Source organism: Eutrigla gurnardus (assembly GCF_963514095.1).
Source record: "Eutrigla gurnardus genome assembly, chromosome: 14".
NCBI classification, from domain to species: domain Eukaryota; kingdom Metazoa; phylum Chordata; class Actinopteri; order Perciformes; family Triglidae; genus Eutrigla; species Eutrigla gurnardus.
The window spans coordinates 2990495-3010570 of NC_139937.1; the positions used below are offsets into that span (position 1 = coordinate 2990495).

General features: G+C 44.4%; 1 protein-coding gene across 4 annotated transcripts in view; it reads right to left on the minus strand.

Annotated features, from left to right (window-relative positions):
- The window catches only part of myh14 (myosin, heavy chain 14, non-muscle), a 31154-nt gene that overhangs the window by 3953 nt on the left and 7125 nt on the right, over nt 1-20076 (minus strand). Inside the window, exons 5-43 of one of the 4 annotated variants that reach the window (XM_084026734.1) lie at nt 19928-19955; nt 18868-18982; nt 18559-18606; nt 16831-16923; nt 16627-16690; nt 16359-16457; nt 16066-16209; nt 15610-15977; nt 15151-15324; nt 14732-14905; nt 14521-14635; nt 14063-14131; nt 12952-13157; nt 12693-12814; nt 12490-12559; nt 12240-12400; nt 11009-11117; nt 10628-10759; nt 10313-10519; nt 9998-10135; nt 9781-9904; nt 9162-9333; nt 8847-9059; nt 8609-8753; nt 8317-8523; nt 8103-8207; nt 7833-7985; nt 7339-7587; nt 7129-7242; nt 6940-7038; nt 6251-6463; nt 6003-6164; nt 5791-5919; nt 5591-5679; nt 5368-5491; nt 5076-5284; nt 4453-4561; nt 1087-1259; nt 842-875 (exon numbers count right to left, since the gene is read on the minus strand). In XM_084026734.1, coding sequence (XP_083882860.1) covers nt 848-875; nt 1087-1259; nt 4453-4561; nt 5076-5284; nt 5368-5491; nt 5591-5679; nt 5791-5919; nt 6003-6164; nt 6251-6463; nt 6940-7038; nt 7129-7242; nt 7339-7587; nt 7833-7985; nt 8103-8207; nt 8317-8523; nt 8609-8753; nt 8847-9059; nt 9162-9333; nt 9781-9904; nt 9998-10135; nt 10313-10519; nt 10628-10759; nt 11009-11117; nt 12240-12400; nt 12490-12559; nt 12693-12814; nt 12952-13157; nt 14063-14131; nt 14521-14635; nt 14732-14905; nt 15151-15324; nt 15610-15977; nt 16066-16209; nt 16359-16457; nt 16627-16690; nt 16831-16923; nt 18559-18606; nt 18868-18982; nt 19928-19955 — 5453 coding nt within the window. In that variant the 3' untranslated portion in view covers nt 842-847. Of the gene's footprint in view, nt 1-841; nt 876-1086; nt 1260-4452; nt 4562-5075; nt 5285-5367; nt 5492-5590; nt 5680-5790; nt 5920-6002; nt 6165-6250; nt 6464-6939; nt 7039-7128; nt 7243-7338; nt 7588-7832; nt 7986-8102; nt 8208-8316; nt 8524-8608; nt 8754-8846; nt 9060-9161; nt 9334-9780; nt 9905-9997; nt 10136-10312; nt 10520-10627; nt 10760-11008; nt 11118-12239; nt 12401-12489; nt 12560-12692; nt 12815-12951; nt 13158-14062; nt 14132-14520; nt 14636-14731; nt 14906-15150; nt 15325-15609; nt 15978-16065; nt 16210-16358; nt 16458-16626; nt 16691-16830; nt 16924-18280; nt 18293-18558; nt 18607-18867; nt 18983-19927; nt 19956-20076 lie in introns of all 4 variants that reach the window. The other 3 variants (XM_084026735.1, XM_084026732.1, XM_084026733.1) reach the window with 3 other exon arrangements.

Here is a 20076-nt window from a genome sequence, read left to right on the forward strand (position 1 = left end):
CGAATCAAAACGCTTGATCCGTGCTACACTTTCAGCACTAACGTAATTCCTGACTTAAAACAATAGAAAGGCATCGACGTTGAACTGGCTAAAGCACAGAGTCTAACACTGACCCTGATAGTTGGACCTAACATCTCACTGTGACGTCCGCTGTATGTCGGAGATGAACATATTTGTATATATTTCAAATATGTACATTTACTTTTGAAATTGTTTACCCCCTTTTATCCTATACCAGTCGTCAAGGCTAAGAAGCACTTTTGCATTTGAAAGTGTTACAATTTTTATTACATATGTATTTATTTTATTATACAATACACTTGAATGTGTCTGAATGAACAAAGTGTGTACCGAAACCGTAACCCTAGAACAGAGGTACGTATTGAACCGCAGGCTAACTGGATTGTTGCATCCCTAATATCCAGTCGGTTTCTGCAAATACGGTGGGAGCCAATTTGGCGGATCAGCCATTAATTTACCAAGACTAAGGCTGCTTCTCACATTGATTATTTTTCTCAATTAATCAATTAATTGTTCGGTGCCAAAAAAAGCAAATGTTTGCTTGCATTTTTGCTTAATAATGATTTATTAATTAGTCATTCCAGATCCAAAGAATTAAAATAATTGTGTTTTCCAAGGTTTTAGTTCTTGGGTAAAGAGCAGAATAACAGTTGAATCATACAGCAGGGAAGGTGAGAGATTAGTCACACAGATTATTAAAACACCTACACCACATGTTGTGTGCTACAGAAGAAATGGGCAAAAAAGAACAGATGTACGGTACATGTGCATGAATCTTCCACACACACACACACACACAAATAATAGAAATGTGACACACATTGACCTACTGATCTGCTCTCCATTCAGGGATGCTGAGTGTTGGAGTGACGGACACAGATGGACAGTTTGTCAGTGTTAGATGGACACAAACAGATGCAACAAAAGAGCACAACAAAACAAGTCATAATGAGTTACTGGTGGGGTTACAAACAAACAAAACAATAATAAATGATCATTCAAGCACAGAACATGTGCACACACACACACACACACACACACACACACACACACACACACAGATACCTGAGCTGGCTGCGGAGAGAGGTGATCTCTCGTGCCATGGTTTGACTGCTGTCGGTGAGCTCTTCCAGCTCTCTCTGCAGCTTCCTCTTCTGGGCGTTGGAGCGAGAGTTGTCCTCCTCCACCTCCTCCAGCTGCCTCTTCAGCTGCTTCAGGCGGACCATCGACTTGTCCAGCTGGGAGGAGGAAGAAGAGAGAGGAGGGGAGTGATGGAAGGGAAGAGGAGGAAGCGGTCCGAGTGAGGCATGAGATGGGAGGAAAGAGGGGAACAAGAAGAGAAGGGGAGGGATATATAAAAAGAGAGATTAGTCTGGGAACAGGAGGACTGATCAGGATCAGGAGTCGGATTAAACCTGGCAGATTATCACCGATGATGTTTTGGAAGGAGAGTCAGTGTCTCTGCTGTGGCTGATGGATTTATGTTTCGGAGTGGAGTACACTCTAGCTCCCAATGAACACACAGATGCTGGGGCAGGATTAGGATTAAGTTGGACTGAGCCGGATAAATCATTCATTTTAGGATGATTTTTCAACACTCTCTTTGTGTCCCGGGTCACAATTAGAGCAGTGATCTTATTTGACCTGACCCCCTACCAAGTTATTATTTGCTCTCTGGCTATACTATTCTGTGCATCCTCTGAATTCTTGCCCTGCATCTGTTCCCCATCAAACTGAACAACTCATTTGTGTTTCAGCTTTAGTGGGGAAAATACCTTTTGGCACTTTCTATTTCTGCACATCAGACAGGTGAAATACTCCTCAAACAGGGTGACCTTCAGAATTGAGGGTGGCTACGCACTTGTGATCACATTTGTGCATTGCTTGCATTACTGTTACTCAAATCGCTTTGAATTCAAGCTTCAATAAACCTTCAGACTAAGACAGCAAGAGTCTTCCAGTTGGTCTGCTCACAATATTTCCATCAGAGATAATGATGATGTCAGCTTGTTGTGGTCTGGATCAGAGGCGGAGCTACAAGCTGTCCATGCCTTGAAAAAACATAATACATGCAAGAAGCTTCCATTCAACATGGCTCAGAAAATATTCCTTATGGCCAGTTTCTACGAGTACAGGACATTTGTGACCAGGAATATTAGTTTGAGGCCACCATAAGGACATTATGTCAGGCGTTCAGGAATGGAGATAAAGAAAGACTACTCTAAAGAAAGCACACAACAATGCTAACTAAACATCTGGGGTCCGTTTCACAAAGCAGGTTTAGTGAAAACCTTGAGTTAGTTAACCCTGAGATGAGGGAAACTCTGGTTTTTCGGTTTCACAAAGCCAGTTCAGCATAAATCTGAGTCAGTTAGCCGGGTAACATACTCTGTGAACCTAACCTGCTCGCTAGCAGGTTTGCTTCAACAAACCCTGAGTTTCTCCCTACATGTCTCCGCCTTTTTCCGGAATCTGAACCAACTCTGAAAAAATGTGCCGTCCTTTCATCGTCAACCTAATCGATATGGAAATAAAAGTGATTCTAGCAGCTTTGCGTCGGGAGAGAATTTTGATTACCTTTCCTTCCAATCACATTAGATATTATCTAAACAATATTCTCCGACATTTTCAACATATCGCGGACATAATCCGCCACCAGATTCTTTGCGGAGCTAGCGTTTTTGCGAACTTGAGATTTATGAAATGTTTAAGTACATTTGTGTGTTGAAATATCTGCTTATATTTACTGTTTAATATGTGAAATATGATTAAAATCATATGCCTTAGTCAACGTATTTGCGCAATATTCTTATGCTTCATTTTCAACTGAAGCCACTTTCTTTCTGTGCCTGGGGGGATTACACCCAATGAAAATGATAATTCATTTGATGCGCTACTTTGTGAACTACGGGAGTTGAACCGCTGTCGCCTGCACCATAGGCAGCGTTGCTAACCGTTACACCACAGTGTCGCTCTGCAAAGCTGAAAACGAACACTTATTACCTTTAGATCAATCGACTGTTTCATTCAGTTATACACATTAGATCGGGCAGTAATTGCCACGCCAACTATTGTTACTTTACTGCAGTTACGTTGCTCCGCTTTCTCAGGATGAGCTTGTTTTCTACATAAACACTCAGTAATATCTAATGACGCTCTCCCCGTTGCCATGGTGAATCGTAGTATCGGAGCTCCATTGATGATGGCTTTATAGAGTCAGCAGGCATGCGCGTAACTCAGAGTTTACATACTCAGAGTTGACTGAACTAATTCAAAACCGCTGTTCTGAAACCGAAAACTCAGAGTTGATCAACTCAGAGTTCAGGGTTAAGTTCAGAGTTTGTTGAACCTGCTTTGTGAAACGGGCCCCTGGTCAAACATGTTCCTATGAAGAAATATTCACAAACAAACAAAACATATGGTGCTATTATTCACAGCTTATGAAACTGAACCAGAAAACATCACCAGTATAAACCGGACTTGGGACTATTATTGAGAGTGAAGATGTACTCAGTCAGCTGGTCCCTGAACACCATTAATCACTGAGGAGATGCCTGACTGCAAAACACACACAGCCATCTCTAACCTCACCACTCAGTCCAAAACCTACAAGTGCAACCGGAGTAACACGACACACATGTAAAACCCACTAAGACATTTAAGGGTTTTACATCCCAGAAGCAGTTCACCCTTCATTATTTAATGAACTGTAAAACCTTGTTTGTGATCTACAGGCTGTAATGTCCCAGTTTCCATGTTCTCTACATTAGAAGAACAAAAAGACGTCTGGCAGAACACAAATGTGCCATTCATACAGAGAACGTGAACTATGCGATAGCTGGACACGATGCAGACGACCAACACAGTGACCCGTCTAAACTACAAGGCTTTTCCACTGAACACATCTCACCTTCCATGCACAAACGTGGACACAAAGAAAACTTAACTAACAGTATCTAAAAACGAGACTAAAAACCCAGACCTAAATGAGGACCTAGATCTAAATGCTTTTTTTGTGAACATATAAATATTTATTTGCTTTTGTGTTTTGCTACCATGGTTTCTGTTACCACTTTACCCATTTACCACAATGCTCTGTAATTGAGCTATTATGGATATTGTGAGTTTAATGATGCCATTTACTGGGGTATTTTAATGCCTGCGCCCTACTTGTCAAAGTGAAATGGCCTCTCGTTCCATTAGATCTGTTTAACTATGACTCGATACAGAAACAAGCCAGACTTTGTTTGCAGGTCTCACATGAGGCCATTACACTACACTCCATTACAATCAAGGCATTTTAATAGTTAAAGAGAGTGCCTTTGAGTTTGCTTGTGGTTCTTTGTGTATACATGTATCATTATCCAAAGACCACCTCAGACAAACAAGTCCAGGCTCCTACCCAAACACAAATAATGTTCATTTTCTCACCTGTTCTCTGTACTGGTCTGCGTGTCTTCTCTCGTCTTCTGCCTGCATCATCACCTCCTTCAGTTTCTTCTCCGTCTTCCGCATCAGTTTGTTGGCAATGGCTCGTTCCCTGAGAGGTAGAGAAAACACCTGTTGCACCGAGCCATTCAAGACATCTGTAAAACATTTCCATCTAATTGTGTTTTAGGGATATTCTGCAAGTTTTGGGGGAAAGTTTAATGAACTGCATATTGTGGCAAATGTACAGTGTCTGGCATTTAGAGAGATGTATTGGCCAAAATGGAATATGCATGTTTGAAGTAAGATTTTCTCATGTATTTTTAGACATTACATAGATAAATACCGACCGGCCATCTCTATGTGAGCATTGGCCTGCGAGGTTGAGCCATGCTGAACTCATGATATACCGATTTTGTACATTTGGAAAGAAATGACAATATTAGCATGAGCACCGATGTGCTTCATCATTCGTCATATTATGTGTTTTATTATGTTATTTGTTGAAAACTTGTTCATGTTGTGGTTTGTGGGGAGCCAAAGAAAGAAAGAAACTCCCCCCCCGAGAGTAACAGAGAGTAATCTTTTATTATCTGTACTAAGGTGCATGTGGCTGTTTCTCTCACTGTCTCTCCTGTTCCAGCTGCTCCTCCATTGAGTCTATCTTGGCCTCCAGGGCGGCGACACTGAGCCGGTGCTTGCCCCTCACTGCTCCCTCCATCTCCCCGAGTCGGGTCTTCAGCTCCTTGTTCTGCTTCTCAAGCTGCTCCCGAGCCGCCTCGGCCTTCTGGGCCAAAGTCCTCTCTCCCTGCACCTGCACAGTCATAGTCTCCACCTGGACCGTGAGCGGAGCAGCGATGAGCATACATACATGTACTGAGGTGACACAGAGAGTGGTGGACGGGTCAGGTGCCGTACCTGTAGAAGAGCCTTCCTTTGTCTCTCGGCCATCAGTTCAGAGTTACTCTGCTCCTCCTCCAGCTCCTCCTCCAGCTGACTGACTCGAGCGTCCAACCTCCGCTTTTCTTCAAACAGAGCGGTCCTGGACAAACATCACATTTTAGCAAAACCAACACAAGTGCACTTACAAACCAGGGAACACACTCAACACACTTAGCATGTGTAGTGAAGTGATACGAACTTTCCAGAGCTGCTGTTGACCATCTCATCAGCCACCTCGTCTCTCTCCTGCTGGGCCTGTCTCTTCTGCCGCTCTGATACAGCAAGCTCCTACACAAACAAATCAATGCAGACAGGGGTAAATAGTCCCTCCGAAGACAATCGCTATTTTAAAAGCATCACATCCTGATATTTCCGCTGGTTTCACTTAAATACACGCACCTCAGTGTACTGCAAGACTTCTGCTTCCAGCGTTTGGATCTTCTTGTCGTTGTCCTTCGACTGTGCGATGACCTCATCCCGAGATAACCTGCTCTCATCCAGCTCTCGCAGAACTTCCTTCATTTGACCCTGTGACAAATAGACCTCTTCTTAATGCATGCCATTGACAAGCACAGAAAATCAATGTTTATACCTGGGAAATGTCTCTTTACCTGCAGCCTCCGTAGCTGCTTGACAGCCTCCTCCTTCCCACGGCTGGTAGTCTCCACCTGGGCTTCGGCTTCCTGCAGTTCAGCTTCCAGCTGCTTCTTGGACGACACAGCCTGGGACCGCTGACTCCTCTCCTCCTCCAGTTGGATCTCCAACTCCCTCACCTGGCATAGGAAGGACGATAAGACGCTGTAAGTCATTTGGAGACAAGAACACACTCTGTGATTTCCTCTCTTCCTCCTCTCTCTACCTGTTTGCTGAGCGCCCTCCTCTTCTCCTCTCCTTTCTCCTCGCTGGTGCTTATCTCCCTCTCAAATTGAGCCTTGAGTGCCTGCAGGGTGACTTCCAACCTCAGCCTCGAGTTCTCCGCCTCCGTCAGTTCCTCCTCCAGCTCCTGCGTCTGAACTCGCAGATTCTGGGCTTCTGTTTCCAAGCTCCTGCGGCTGCGCTCCAGCTCATGGACCTGATGCAAGAGCAGATGAAAGACGGTGACTAAAGCCCCTTTTACACTGCCTTTTCGTTGCGGAGTGTTAAAGGCACAGAGATGGAATGGGGTGTCAGAGCATTACGTGGCCACCGGGGGATTGAAAGAGCTCAGAAGAAGTTTTGCGTTATGATGCACAGCAACTTCGCTTGCGCTTGTAGAGTCGTGAAAACTGAACTCTCAGTCCACCTGTCATTGTTATGTTGGTCTGCGAGGGGTAGTTACATTTCCGATGCTTATTTAATAAGCCACGCCCCCACCAATGCCACTGTGTTACACACTCTCTCTGGTTCCGTAAAGCTGGCATGCTTTTGTTAAAGGAGACACTGTTGCGGCGTTAACCAAAGTTCATTATACATGGTGCGATTGCAGCATATTGAGGTATCTTCTTTCTGTGATTATGGCGTGATCCGTGTAAAAAACACCTTCAACAAAGGAGACAGAAAGATTCTCACGTTCTTGCCAACGTCGTCCTGCTGGTTTACAAGCTGTTCCATTTCCAGGCGGAGCTGCTTGTTGGACCGCTCTAGCTCTTCCCTCTGATCCTGGGCCTCCTACACACAGAAAGACAAGAAGAATATGAATCAACTCAAACGCAGACACATAACAACACTTCTTGTGCTGTCTTCTTCTTGTTAGTTCACCTGCAGGGCTCGGGAAAGCGACAGGTGTCTTGTCTCCTTCTCTCGGCTGTCGGCTTCAGCTCGATCCCTTTCGTCTGCCAGCCGAGCACTCACAGCCTTCTCCTCTGCCAGACTCTGGTGGGGGGATGGAGACACAGTGAGAGGTCAGGGGAGACATTTCAGGAATATTTTTAAAACTTGTGCATGGAAGCAGATCAATGAGGCTCTGACCTGATCAAACTTTTTCTGCCTCTTCTCCAGGGCTGTGCAGTTCTGTCTCTCTCTCTGCAGAGCAAGTGTCATGTCCTCTATCTCCTCCCTTAGTCGCTCCCTTTGCCTCTCCACCCGCTCCTTCTCCTCCTCCTTCTGTCGCTCCCTCTGGACGGCGCTGTCCAGCTCTCTCTGGAGTTTCCTGCGCGTCTCCTCTCCGGCTTCCACCGCAGTGTTCACCTCCTCTGACTGCTTACGAAGCTCTGCCAGCTGAAGCAGAGGAGGGTTAATAATTCATAATAATGTATATAACTTTTAATTTGGATATTGGGAATGATTCGGGGATGTTATTAACAATTTGAAATATGACAAACGTTCTACTTTTGAATTGACTGTTTTTCTTTATGAATGCTGGCAATGGTCTGAAATAAAAAAAAATATTTGATTGACATCTCTATCTAAGAGATGAAGCAGTTCCAAAGTGAAACGAAGCCTGTGTGGGTCTCCTGATTTACCTGTTGGGTATGAGTCTGAATCTGCCGGGTCAACTCTTTGGCTCTCTCCTCCTCCTCCTCCAGTCTTTCCATGTGTCCGTTCTTCTCCTCCTCCAGTGCTCGCACCCTCGAGGCGAGAGCCATCTTTTGACGAGTCTCATCCTGCAGCAGTTCCTGAGAAAGAAGAAAAGACGGGAGCGTCAAACAAAGCCTGGTGACACGCTTGTGCATGTATTTTTTAATTAAAAAAAAACAACAACCCTGGTGTCTGTGTGTGATTCACTTCGTTACCTTTGCGTCATGCAGCTGGCTCTCCAGGCTGCTGACCTCTTTAGTGAGCCGAAGGGATTTGGTGTCAGCAGAGGACACGTTGCTGGAGAGAGATTCAATCTCACACTGAAAAAGACAGAGTGGGGGCAAAGGTCAACTTACAGTCGGACCAGAGTCTGACTCCAAACATTCAAAGCAACACCTATTTTAACACACAAACACTATTTTGTTGCACCTGTAGCTTGTGAACTCGGTCTTCCCTGTCTTCCCGCTCGCGGTCAGCCTGAGTCAGCCGTGCACCGAGCTCCTGCAGCTGGCCCTCGGCCCTCTTGCGGCCTCTCTCGCTCTCTGTGCGGCCGGCTTGGAGGCTCTTGAGCTCGGAGCTCAAATTCTGCCTCTCCTCCTCCAACACTACCTTGGCCTTCTCCAGAGACTGACGTGCCTGAAAGACAACACGTACGACACCTGATAAGTCACACTTATACACGTGCATGTGTGCTCTTTAAATGTGCGTGTGTTCCTCATACTCTCTTGCTATTGTCCAGCTGTTCCTGGAGGTTGTCTATAGCAGCGCTGTGTTTGACTCTGAGCTCCGATAGCTGGACCTCATGGCGGCGAGTCTCCTCTTCAACACACCGCTGGAGTTCATTTAACTCCGCCTCCCGACGAGACCTGCGTGGACAGAGGAGGAAGGGGGTCAAATGGTTCAAATGTTTTTTAGTCAAAATGGAAGATGAATGTATGATAATTGTGGGTATGAATAACCTTAGCTCCTGCTGTGCAGCTGTGGTGTCCAGAGTGTCCTCCAGCTCAGTTCTCAAAGCCTCCAGCTCCTCCCCGAGGTCTCTCCTCTGTTTCTCCGCCCGTTCCCTCATCCCTCGTTCATTCTCCACTTCCTCCTTCAGCTCAGACACCTGGGACATGGCCTCCCTCAGTGACCTCTGAGCTTCCGCCCGACGCGCTCCTTCTTCCTCCAACCTGACCGAGGAAGATGAGTTAGTGTTCAAAATAATAGAATGGAAGATCCAGACAAGCCTTTATTCGTGTTACTGCATCTATCATAGTCGTCCTGTGTCTCACCGGCCCTGCAGGGTGGTGATTTCCTTCTCCTTCTGAGCCAGACTGCCCCTCAGCTCGGCGGACAGCATGCCCAGGTCCGACAGCTGCTCCTGGGCCTCCACCGAGTCGTTCTCCATCCTTCTTCTCCACTTCTCCTGCTCCAAGCGCCCCTGCTCCTCACGCTTCAGGCGCTCTGCACACAGTTGTGGAAATGACAGATTAGAGATGGCATTTGAACACGTGACAAAGCAGGATAATAAGGATTCCACCAGTCTCCAGGCAGCTACTAGTACATCATGAGTGAATGACAAGGTTGGGAGGTTGCTTTGTATTATAAGGTTGGGCGCTAAAATGTAAGACTCATCTAGCTATGGCCAAAATGATGGTGATAATTATTTTTTTGTTTAATAATAATAATAATAATAATAATAATAATAATAATAATAATAATAATAATAATACGTATTTAATTTATAAAATGTCCTTTAAATGTAAAAATATAAGTCGAAATACTAAGTTTTTACACAAAATCAATGTATCTTCAAAAACTATTTGACCCATTCATTTGAATGCATTGCCACCGTGTAGCAGGCAACATCACATCTGCAGGTTGCCTGTGGAGCGACATGAGGACAGTTACCGTCTAGGTCAGCGATCACAGCCTCCTGCTTGTTCTTGAGTTTGTTCAGGCTTTTGGATTTCTCCTCTTCCTCAGTCAGCTGATCGGTCACTTCGCTCAGACGCTCCTCCAGCTGTTTCTTCTCCTGCTCAGACAAAAACAACAACATGTCATGGAATCATGGGCCATGTAATAGTATGAATACTACACAATGGTGCACTAAACATGTGCTGCCCACCTTGCTGAATCGGTCTCTCTGCTCCACTGTATTCAGCAAGTCTGTTTCCAGACTCTTCACCTTCGTCTCCAAGGTAACCTTCTCCAGCAGGAGGCGCTGTCGCGCACTTTCCTCCTCCTCTAACTGCTCCTCCAGGTCCTATCAAGGAGAGGATCATTTAAGTAAATAGTGTAGTATTTTACTTCATTTTTCATGCAACGTTAAAGATTTTCTTCTGTTTTTATTACTAAGCAAATCTGGCAAAAAGGGTGGGTGGCTCAGTATGAGCATATATTTACATTCTTTTAGAGTTCACTTATTTTTTACTTATTTAACCTGAATATTCTGCTGCATCCTCTTCTTCTCATTGGCCATCTGCACGCCTCTCTCCTCCTCTTCCTCCAATCGACTCTCCATTTCGCCCATCACCTCCTCCAGCTCCTGTTTCCGACTGGCCAACCGGGCCCTCATCTCCTCTGCCTCCGCAAACAACTCCGCCTCCGCCTGCAGCTGGTCAGCCAGCACTGCCTTCTCCTCCACCAGCTAGAAGGTGACAAAGAGAGGAGGGTGAGTGGTGAGCAAGGCATGGCTGAATGGGAGAGGGATATCAGCAGGGTGGACAGGCAGCAGAACAAGATGGATGTTTGTTACCTGAGCATGTTTCTTGTCCAGCTCCGTGTAGTCCAGCTCCACTCGGGTGAGATTGTCCTTGGCCTTCTGGAGCTCCGTCTCTCGGACCTGGATCTCCTCATCTTGCCGGGTAACCTGCAGCAGGGGCTTTACCTGGCAGGTACAGAACAAGGGTCAGTGGTCTGTATGAGGGACGTCACCTTTCCTGCAATCAGTTTGATTTAATTTCTTGTAACTGGCCTATTTTATTTGGATTTTCCTTATGAAGGATCTAAAGCTATTTTATGAGTTTTGTTTAGTTGATTCCTTCACCAACTAGCAATTACATATATATATATATATATATATATATTTTACTGTCCAGGTTTTAAACTTCAGATGTGTTTATTGTATATTACGTACCTTGGTGAACAGCCGCCACCATTGCCAGTTCCTGAGTTTGAGGTAAGCAGCACAGTTCCTCTGCATCACCCTCAGAGCGCTCAGCTGCTGCTGCTTCTTCAGGAAGGATCTTGGAATAAAAGAAATGCCACAATAAATCAGCAAAATACATTAGTAAGTGCAGATAGTCTCTGAAATGACTCAAGGTGTTAAAACATCCATTCAGACACAGAATTAGCTACATGTTGTACAAGTCCCCGATATGCCGGGAAACCAAACTTCCTGTCTTGACTTCATAACTTTTCATTGAGCTGTATTCACTGTGTATAGCAAGCCCCACATGGGCTGGTTCGCTACAGCGGTACGAACCCCAAATAAACTATTTGGTTATGATTTAAGTACAATAAACGGATAAAAAGGATGCTGAAATAACTCCATAATGACAACGATTTCTAAAAAGTCCTGAGTCATGGTTTGTTAAGTGTGTCTGCAAGACGATAAGCAAATCACTTTTAAAATGCTTGTTTTCTGAATGGAGTTCGGCCAGTGTTTGTTTCCGATTCAGTGACGACAGGAAGAGAATCTCAACACTGATAGACTTTCATGTCAGGCAATCTTTGCACAAGTGGAAATATTTGAATAAACAATACAACTTTGCATCATTAGCCTCATGCCATTCACACCGCCCAGCGCAAATTAGTGTCTATCTGCATATTTGCCCTGACTTTGTATGTAATAGTGCCGTGCCACACGTTTGCTGTTAACACATAATTACACTGTGCAGTAATGGGGCAGCGACTGGTATCACAAACGACAAAGATGTTTTGTTAGTCAAGGACATCACTAGGAACACATAGTTAGGGACATTAAGGACACTTAGTTGTTATTTGCATTGTAATTCTCTGAATTGCCTTTGTGCATAAAATGTGCCTCTAATTAGTTAGCCTCTATTGTAAAAATATAACTCCATTATTTATGTCCTTTACAGGCCAAAGGCAGTTGCTGATCCAGAGTCACTGATAGTAGCTGACAAAAGATTAAATATTAATACTCCTTTAAAAAGCGAAACACAAAAGATGGTTATTTTCTCCCATCACTTTAGTGTCATTCAGTAAGAAAGGGAATGTTGGCTGACTGACAGCGCAAGTTAATTGAGTTTATTTGCAAATGTTTAATAATGACCAACAGAAACAATAATTCAGCACCTATCATATCTCTCTCTCTGCTAACATTTCTCTCGGTATGCTCTTACTTGCGTGCGAGGTAGCCTCTGGAGGCGCTCTGGAAGCGGATGATGGTGTCGGTGATCTTTAGGTCTCTTTCTTCTTCCAGGTGACCCAGGACTCCAGCTCTGAAGAAGACTTTACTCTGACCCACCCTGAACAGGTTGTGATCTAGTTCCAAAGCTCGGATCTGAACGAAGAAACAGTGGTTGGAGATCTCCACCATTTGAATCATTATACGGTAGGTTGAATTCTTATAGCTACTGAAAACTGACTCACCATAAGTTCTGATGCCTGTTTGCCATCCATGAAGGTGCGAGGAATAGCATTTGGGGTCAGGATCTCATATCTGGAGGACATTTGTTAAGCGTGAGTATTTGAGCAAGAGAAACAGGGGATGATTGAATATGATCATAAGCAGGAGCCAGAGGTTGGTGTCTGTTGTCCAGTCTATTCTGTGATACAAAGACACAATCACACACCTCTGTCTGAACTCCTGGAACGCGATGCGGTTAGGGAAGCCTTGTCTGCAGATACGGATCCCCTCCAGAACTCCATTACACCTCAGTTGGTCCAAAACCAGGTGGGGGGACAGCTTACCGGACTGACCGGAGAGAGTAAAGAGTGACCAGAGTGGAAGTTTAATTTAGATGTTTCTACCTTTTTCCTCCAGCTTTCTTGCCTGTTTGGATTTAAAAGCGTGTAAACATGCCTTTCCCGTGCACCCAGCCCCCCCCTTACCCTCTTCTCGTGGTTGGGGATGATGCAGCGGAGGAAGTTGGGGTTGGTGTTCCTCAGCGTGGCCATCAGCTTTGTGAGCGACTCCTTATAGAGCTGACCAACAGTCCTGAACATTCCCTTCTTCGTCTTCAGCCCTGCCGCTCCGAACGTGACCGGCCCGCTGTTCTCCCCCGACGACACCTGGTCCAGACCCACGATCCTGTCCACTGGACGAGAACACGGAGCGGGCCTCAGTTTCAGCACCAATTATTAGTTTCATTGTGATTTCACACCTGCTCACACTCATCTGTTATCAAGTCTCTGGCCAGATGATATCAGATTGTACACCAATGGACAATTGGAGGAGTTCAGTAGAGATGCAATGGCATATGGTTTCAAAGACAACACCAACAGAATATTTTTGCTCCCCCATATCGGCCAGTGAGATACACATACACAGTCTTAGTAGAGTGCAGGTGCAGTACAAGTTGTCTAGCTCAACCTGTTAGTTTTGAACAAGTCTTTACAGGCCTGAATACAGGTTTGTCAGTCTGCCATTTAAATAAGAAAACAAGTGTTCCTGATTTGATGGTTGTATGGAGTGATATGCTTTCAAGAAATTCCCCAATCTGCTTAATATCTACATTAATAGCACAATTAGACCAAAACTGTGGTTGCTGTTTAAATGGCAGTACTGTATGCCAATATGTTGCATCTCCCCAGCTCATTCAGGATCACAGTTCTGCCTGGTTGGTTTTTTAATAAAACCACTCCCGTGGCAGCATTGTGCAGCACCACCCTCGTGGGATCCTGAATGTGTTTTTATATGTGACTAATAGCCAGCATGCTGCTACCTTGACACTATTGATTTTCTACACGGTTGAAAGAGCTACATCATACAATCACAGCACTGTCACTAAAAGCAAAGACTTGGTGAAAGAGCAAAGAGAGCACAACTGAGCAGACAGCACAGCGACAATGTGAGAAAAGAATTGTGACACTACAGCAGAAATATCAACTAAAAAGGCACGCGACAATGAAACGGCAGGCAGACAGAACACAAAGGAATAATGTAAGCAGAGGTGGGAGTGATGAATGTGAGTGTGACACACCAAGGAGGAGAACAACCTACTGTCAGAGCCATTAGCCTGTAGTGTGGCATACGAATCAAAGAAGTACACGCGAGGAAGAGTTTGAATATCTGATGCAGGAAGAAGGAAGGAAGGTACAGGAAGAAAAAAAAAAGAGGCAAGGAAAGATGGATCCCAAGCAAGCACCAAATTAGTGGAGAGGGAAGAACAGAAGGGAAAGACGAGAGAGTGGACACAGGAGAACAAGAAGATGGAAGAACCGAGAGATGAGAATATGAGACAGCAGATAGAAAGAATAGTGGCATGATAGAAAAAAACAGAAGAGAAATACAGTTAAATTAGGACATTTTGCACCAGAAACCTTCATTATTTATATTTGACAAGCTTGAAAAAATACAGGGCAGGAAAATATACTAATTATTTACATGTTGTACACGTATGAAAGCTATGCTTTAAAGGTTCATAACACACAGTGATGAATGAATATGATGAGTCTCACCCTCCTTCCAAAGCTCAGAGACAAAATTATCAGACGACTGGTGGAGAAGAGACGCCACATTGTCGTTCAAAGGATCCATGTTCTTCACTAACCAATCATGTGCTTTGTAATCCACCTGAGAGACATTACAGGGAGGGGACATTTTTCAGTTGGTTCCTTTGAGTAGGAAACATGGCAGACAGGGAACGATGTTAAGAAAATGATGGGATACCTTGCCAGCATAGTGAATGATGGAGAAGTCGGCTTCCCCTCGTGGCTGCTTTGGTTTGAAGAATTTTGGATGGCTGCCTTGCTCAGCAGACAGCTTCTCCACAAATGAGCGATCTGTCGCCCGTGGGAACCAGCACTCTTCATCCAACAGGGCCAGAACACCAGGCGGGTGGGCCTAACAGGGACGGGGCAAAACAAAAACATTTATGTGGACTTTAGAAGGAATCAAAGCAGTCTCTGCCTGCATGTTTGTGTTTCCATCCGTGGGTGTGTGGAAGTGATGAGGTTCACAGGTTGAATCTGCAGCCTGAATTTGATCATGTTATTTTCCCACAATCACCAAACAATGCACACCGTATTCTCATCATTTCACAGGGAATACTGTGTGCTCCTTCATAAAACAACAACATGCGTATGTACCGGTCTCTCGATGAGGTCAATGCAGGGCTGCAAGTCCAGGCCAAAGTCGATGAAGTTCCACTCGATGCCCTCCCGCTGGTACTCCTCCTGCTCCAAGATGAACATGGTGTGGTTGAAGAGCTGCTGCAGCTTCTCGTTGGTGTAGTTGATGCACAGCTGCTCAAAGGAGTTCAGCTGCAGAGATTTGGGAAAGCAAAACAAACACTCAATAAATAATGTTACATCAACAACGGAACAACATGAACACCCTTGTATGCCTAACGTTTATGTGGTGATGACACTTATGATAATAACCCACGCCAGCACCTGCATAGAAGTCTTACCTGAACCCATTTCTAATCATAACCCGACTAAAAAGTTCCTAAGACTTCCTAAGAAGTTCCACCATCACTTCTTCTGTTAAATTTGTATTGATTACCTAATGCAAACAAAGACAACATCATAATGTCATGAACAAACCTGGAAGATCTCAAATCCAGCGATATCCAGGATGCCTATGAAGGAGGCTCCCTGTCTCTGCCGGCGGTCCAGAGCTCTGTTGATCCTATGGACCAGCCACCTGAACAGACGCTCATATGTGGCCTTCGCCAAGGCCTCCACAGCAAAGTCAGCCTGTTCTTTGGTCTGGGCCTTCTGCACATACTCTCGACCCACTTTGATCCTCGGAGTGAGGATGGCCCGAGTGAACTCCAGCACGTTGATGCCCAGCAGATGGCACAGCTTCTGAGCAGCTGTGTTATCGGGCATTGAGGCCTGGTCCTGGTTCTTCTCCTTCATGAAGGAAATGTTGCCGAACTGGAGCGTAGCTGAGATCACCTTCAGCATGGCTGAGGAGATGTGAGACAGGGAGAGGGAAGGTGATTTACAGCAGGGATCCAATGTGCACTCAGAAAACTACTTTGTCTCTTCTCTTACATATCGACTCCTCTGGGGTGAAGCCCATTATAACCATGGAGTCCATGGTCTGGGTGAAGTTGTCTGAATCGCTCTGACCAGGCACAGGAATGGAGCCTCCACTAAGAAAGCGGTACTCATCAGCAGTTCCTAAGAGCAGGTCCGCTAGGGATCGAATAAAAAAAAGGTGAAACAGAGAGATTGATGTTTGAAGTATAAAATACAAGACAGAGACCCATTTTCAGCAAAGTAACATAAAGTATATTCTGTAGTACAGCAATAATTCATCAGTCAACTCTTGTTCTTTAGCTCACCTTTTGTCTCATCTGACGTTCCACACAATAACTGATAAAAGATGTGGAACGTCCTCTCCTCTTTGGCCTGACGGGTGGCCCGGGACTTTTCAAGGAGGTCTGGATTCATATGGTCATGGATATATATATATATATATATAGTATGTGAACCTTTTAAAGATTGATTCATTTTGCACATTCAGCAGGCATTCCCATAAACATTTCAGAAAAGCTTAGCTTATTACAGAGTGTATTCATCTTTCAGAAACTTTGTCATGTAAAAGGATACAGGTCTCGATGTTGGCACCAACAATGTACCCCGCCACATCAAAATTTATGCGGATGAATTTACCCTGAAGAAGAAGAAGAAGAAGAAGAAGAAGAAGAAGAAGAAGAAGAAGTTTTATGTTCCAGTTGATTTTGACAGTAAATGATCAAACTGAGGATACTGACAATAGATTATGTTTGTATCATGTATCTTGTCTGCGCTTACAAATCGAGAGGAGTTGTCGTTCTTGACCGTCTTGGCGTTGCCAAAGGCCTCCAGTATGGGGTTGGCCTGCAGCAGCTGTCTCTCCAGCTCGCCCTGAGACACACAGGAGACGTCACATCCACACAACAAAGACAACAGCCTCAACAAAAGACTTCCACTGGGCCCGTCTACTAAAATGCACCATCCAATCTGGCTCTCTCTGAAGTACCTACTGATCCGTTATGTAAAACAAAAAAAGGCATGACTCATCTTTGAAGAGCAGTGACACAAAATGGTGCATTTTAGGGCCCAAAATAGCATCTCTAAACACACACCATTCCCACACCCAGGAACAAATGATTCTCAACGTCAATAAAAGTAATTGTCCTCGTTAGTTTTCAATCAATAATAAGGGCATTCATACAGGAGCGTGTTGCTGTCACGCCAGTAAAAGAGAAGTGGATCATTTATAACAAGATATTTCACGTTATTACATATGGAACTTATCACAGTATATCATAAAACATTTCAAGTTATAACAGGATTAATACTACATTGTATATTGTTCACAATGATATTATATGTTATAATGTCAAAAAACCCTCTTGTGACGACAATAAACTTTTCACATGATAACTTGATACCGATCCATTTTTCTTTTTCTGGCGTGGCGGCAATACGCTGCCATACTTCATTGTTTCACATTCAATTCATTAACATTTAATCTCCTACATTATTAAAAGGCAATCTCCAGAAACCATTTAACAAGAGTCAGTTGAGAACCACTGTTGGAGAAAAACAGGGGCAGAGGGAAGCTGCAGATTTAGATGCCAACTGCATACACAAGCTACAATTGGCTGGTTCCAGCGAGCTGCAATGCATTAATGCAGCTGCCGCATTGCCAGTGCAGCAGCAGCAGCAGCAGCAGCAGCAGCAGCAGCAGCAGTGATGGGGAGTTACTGTAGCTACAGGAGGTGGTTCTACTGTAAAAACTGTCGAGGAATGCCGACAAGCCAACAGCAAAGGCAGATACAGTGCACACACACACATGGTCAGCACGTTTTACAGTGTACACCACATAATTACATGTGTACACATAGACGGCTGCAGCTAAACAGCCATACCCACTCCCACACCTGAATGTGCACTGTACACATTATGTGACCAAACCACCTCAAGAGCAGAAATGCCACTCAGTTCTAGGCACGTGTGGCATTTACAAGTCACTGGGAAGGGGAAGCCAGCCATCAGCACTGGGAGGGAGGGGAGGAGAATGAGGAGGAGAACATGCAAAAACTAGAGACCCAAATCGCTGGTAATTCATTCAGATGGAAGTAAAGCACTATGATTCTCGTTATGCAGCAAGAGAATCATTGAAGCTCTGGTCAATATTCTACATGGAAGGTTTCTATAAAATGTAAGTCCCAAGAAATAAATCCCAAGTTGTTTAATATGACACTTTCATACTCACATATTGCATAGTCTGGTGAATGGGGGGGGGGGGGGGGGGGGGGGGGTACATTTTAAGAGGGAACAGAATGGGTGAACATATGGATGGGATAAACAAACAAAAAAAAGACAAATAAGAAAACAATAACTACCACAAATAAAGGAATACAAACAAGCAAAATCAAATATACTGTACAAGGTTGGACAGACACACATCAGCACCGACAGTTAAAGGTTTAATGCTACTCTGGTGGCTAGTCATCAAGCAGGAAATAGGACAAAAGCAGAGGACAGACTCACCCTGTTCCCCAAAGAACTTCCTCTAGTTAAAGACCTAGAGCCGTCCATCTGAACATGCAGGAAAGAGGGAGGGCAATGCAGAAAGAGGAGAACGAGGACATTAATGCTAGCTTCCTACAGCCTCATCCTCCTTCATATTTGTGTTCCTTATCTTTTATGTTTCTCCTTCATTACTTCTTCTTCATTCCCCCTGTTATTCCTACACCCCTTCATTCTAAATGTTCAAGAAGCCCCTTCTTCTCTTGGCACATCGTGTTTCAAGCTGCTTTTTTTATTTTTTACTTCTGCGGTGTCTCAACAGCGACATACCTGTATAGCCTCCTTGTTCCTACCCAGAGTGCCCCCCTTATGGGAGGAGGCAACATGGGCCAAATACTGGATGACTTTCTTCGTGTTCTCCGTTTTCCCAGCTCCAGACTCACCTCTGGAACACACACACACACACACACACACACACACACACACACACACACACACACACACACACACACACACACACACACACACACACACAAAACATCTTAAACACATATGGTTTCAATTATGAATGGTGTAATACGGTATATATATATATATATATATATATATATATATATATATACTGTATATATATAAATTAAATAAGGAACAAGTGGCCCAACACTCATCCATCTCATCCAGTACCAATATAGAGCACCATGCAGTTAGTCCATGCATTCAAAACCACAGGTCTAAACAAAAAGCAGGTGTGGAGGATACAGGCTGTGTCAGTATTGTTGCTTTTGGAGAAGAACGGTGGAGAATAGAGTAAAAATAGCGGCTGTAAAAGATCTAAAAGAAGCAGACGCCTCTTCCAAAATACACGACTCAAGATGAACCTAAAGAGGGATCCGTGACAATGACAGGAAGAGTCTGGCAGGAAGACATGATGACAGGGAGACCGCTGGCAGCCCTCGAGCAAGCAGGTAGGTAGACTAACCATGAGGACTAACAGACAAGAGGATGCATTCATTCTTTTGCTTAGATGGGATGTTTCTGGCCTGATTTTTTTTAAATCTGTGTTTGACAATGGCCCATAATGAACGTCAGGGTGAACATGGATGTGTCCTGCATTTGTACACTGGAATTAAAAACAACATGTGTTATTAGCTGCGGTCAGCAGTGTTTTATTTTCCTGGGATTTTGTTGTTGTATTTTATGTTTCAATTATATCCATATGTGCGTGGATGCATCATTACACACAAATGACAGACTGACAGACAGACAACCAAACACACACACACACATGCGCGTCTTGTGTCTTAATGTGACCCGTACAGAGATTTTCCTCACAGCAAAATACAAAGCATTCACATACAGACGCACTGGCGTCCTACAGTAGGCTACTCACGTGCAGAGGATTGCCTGATCTTCTCGGTCTGTGAGAGAAACAATGTGAGGAAGAATGAATAACACAGAGAAACATGACTGTTAAACATGCGGTTTAGTACATGGCTGACAAGAACGCAAAGCATCAGATAGCTTCAAGGATCCCAACTC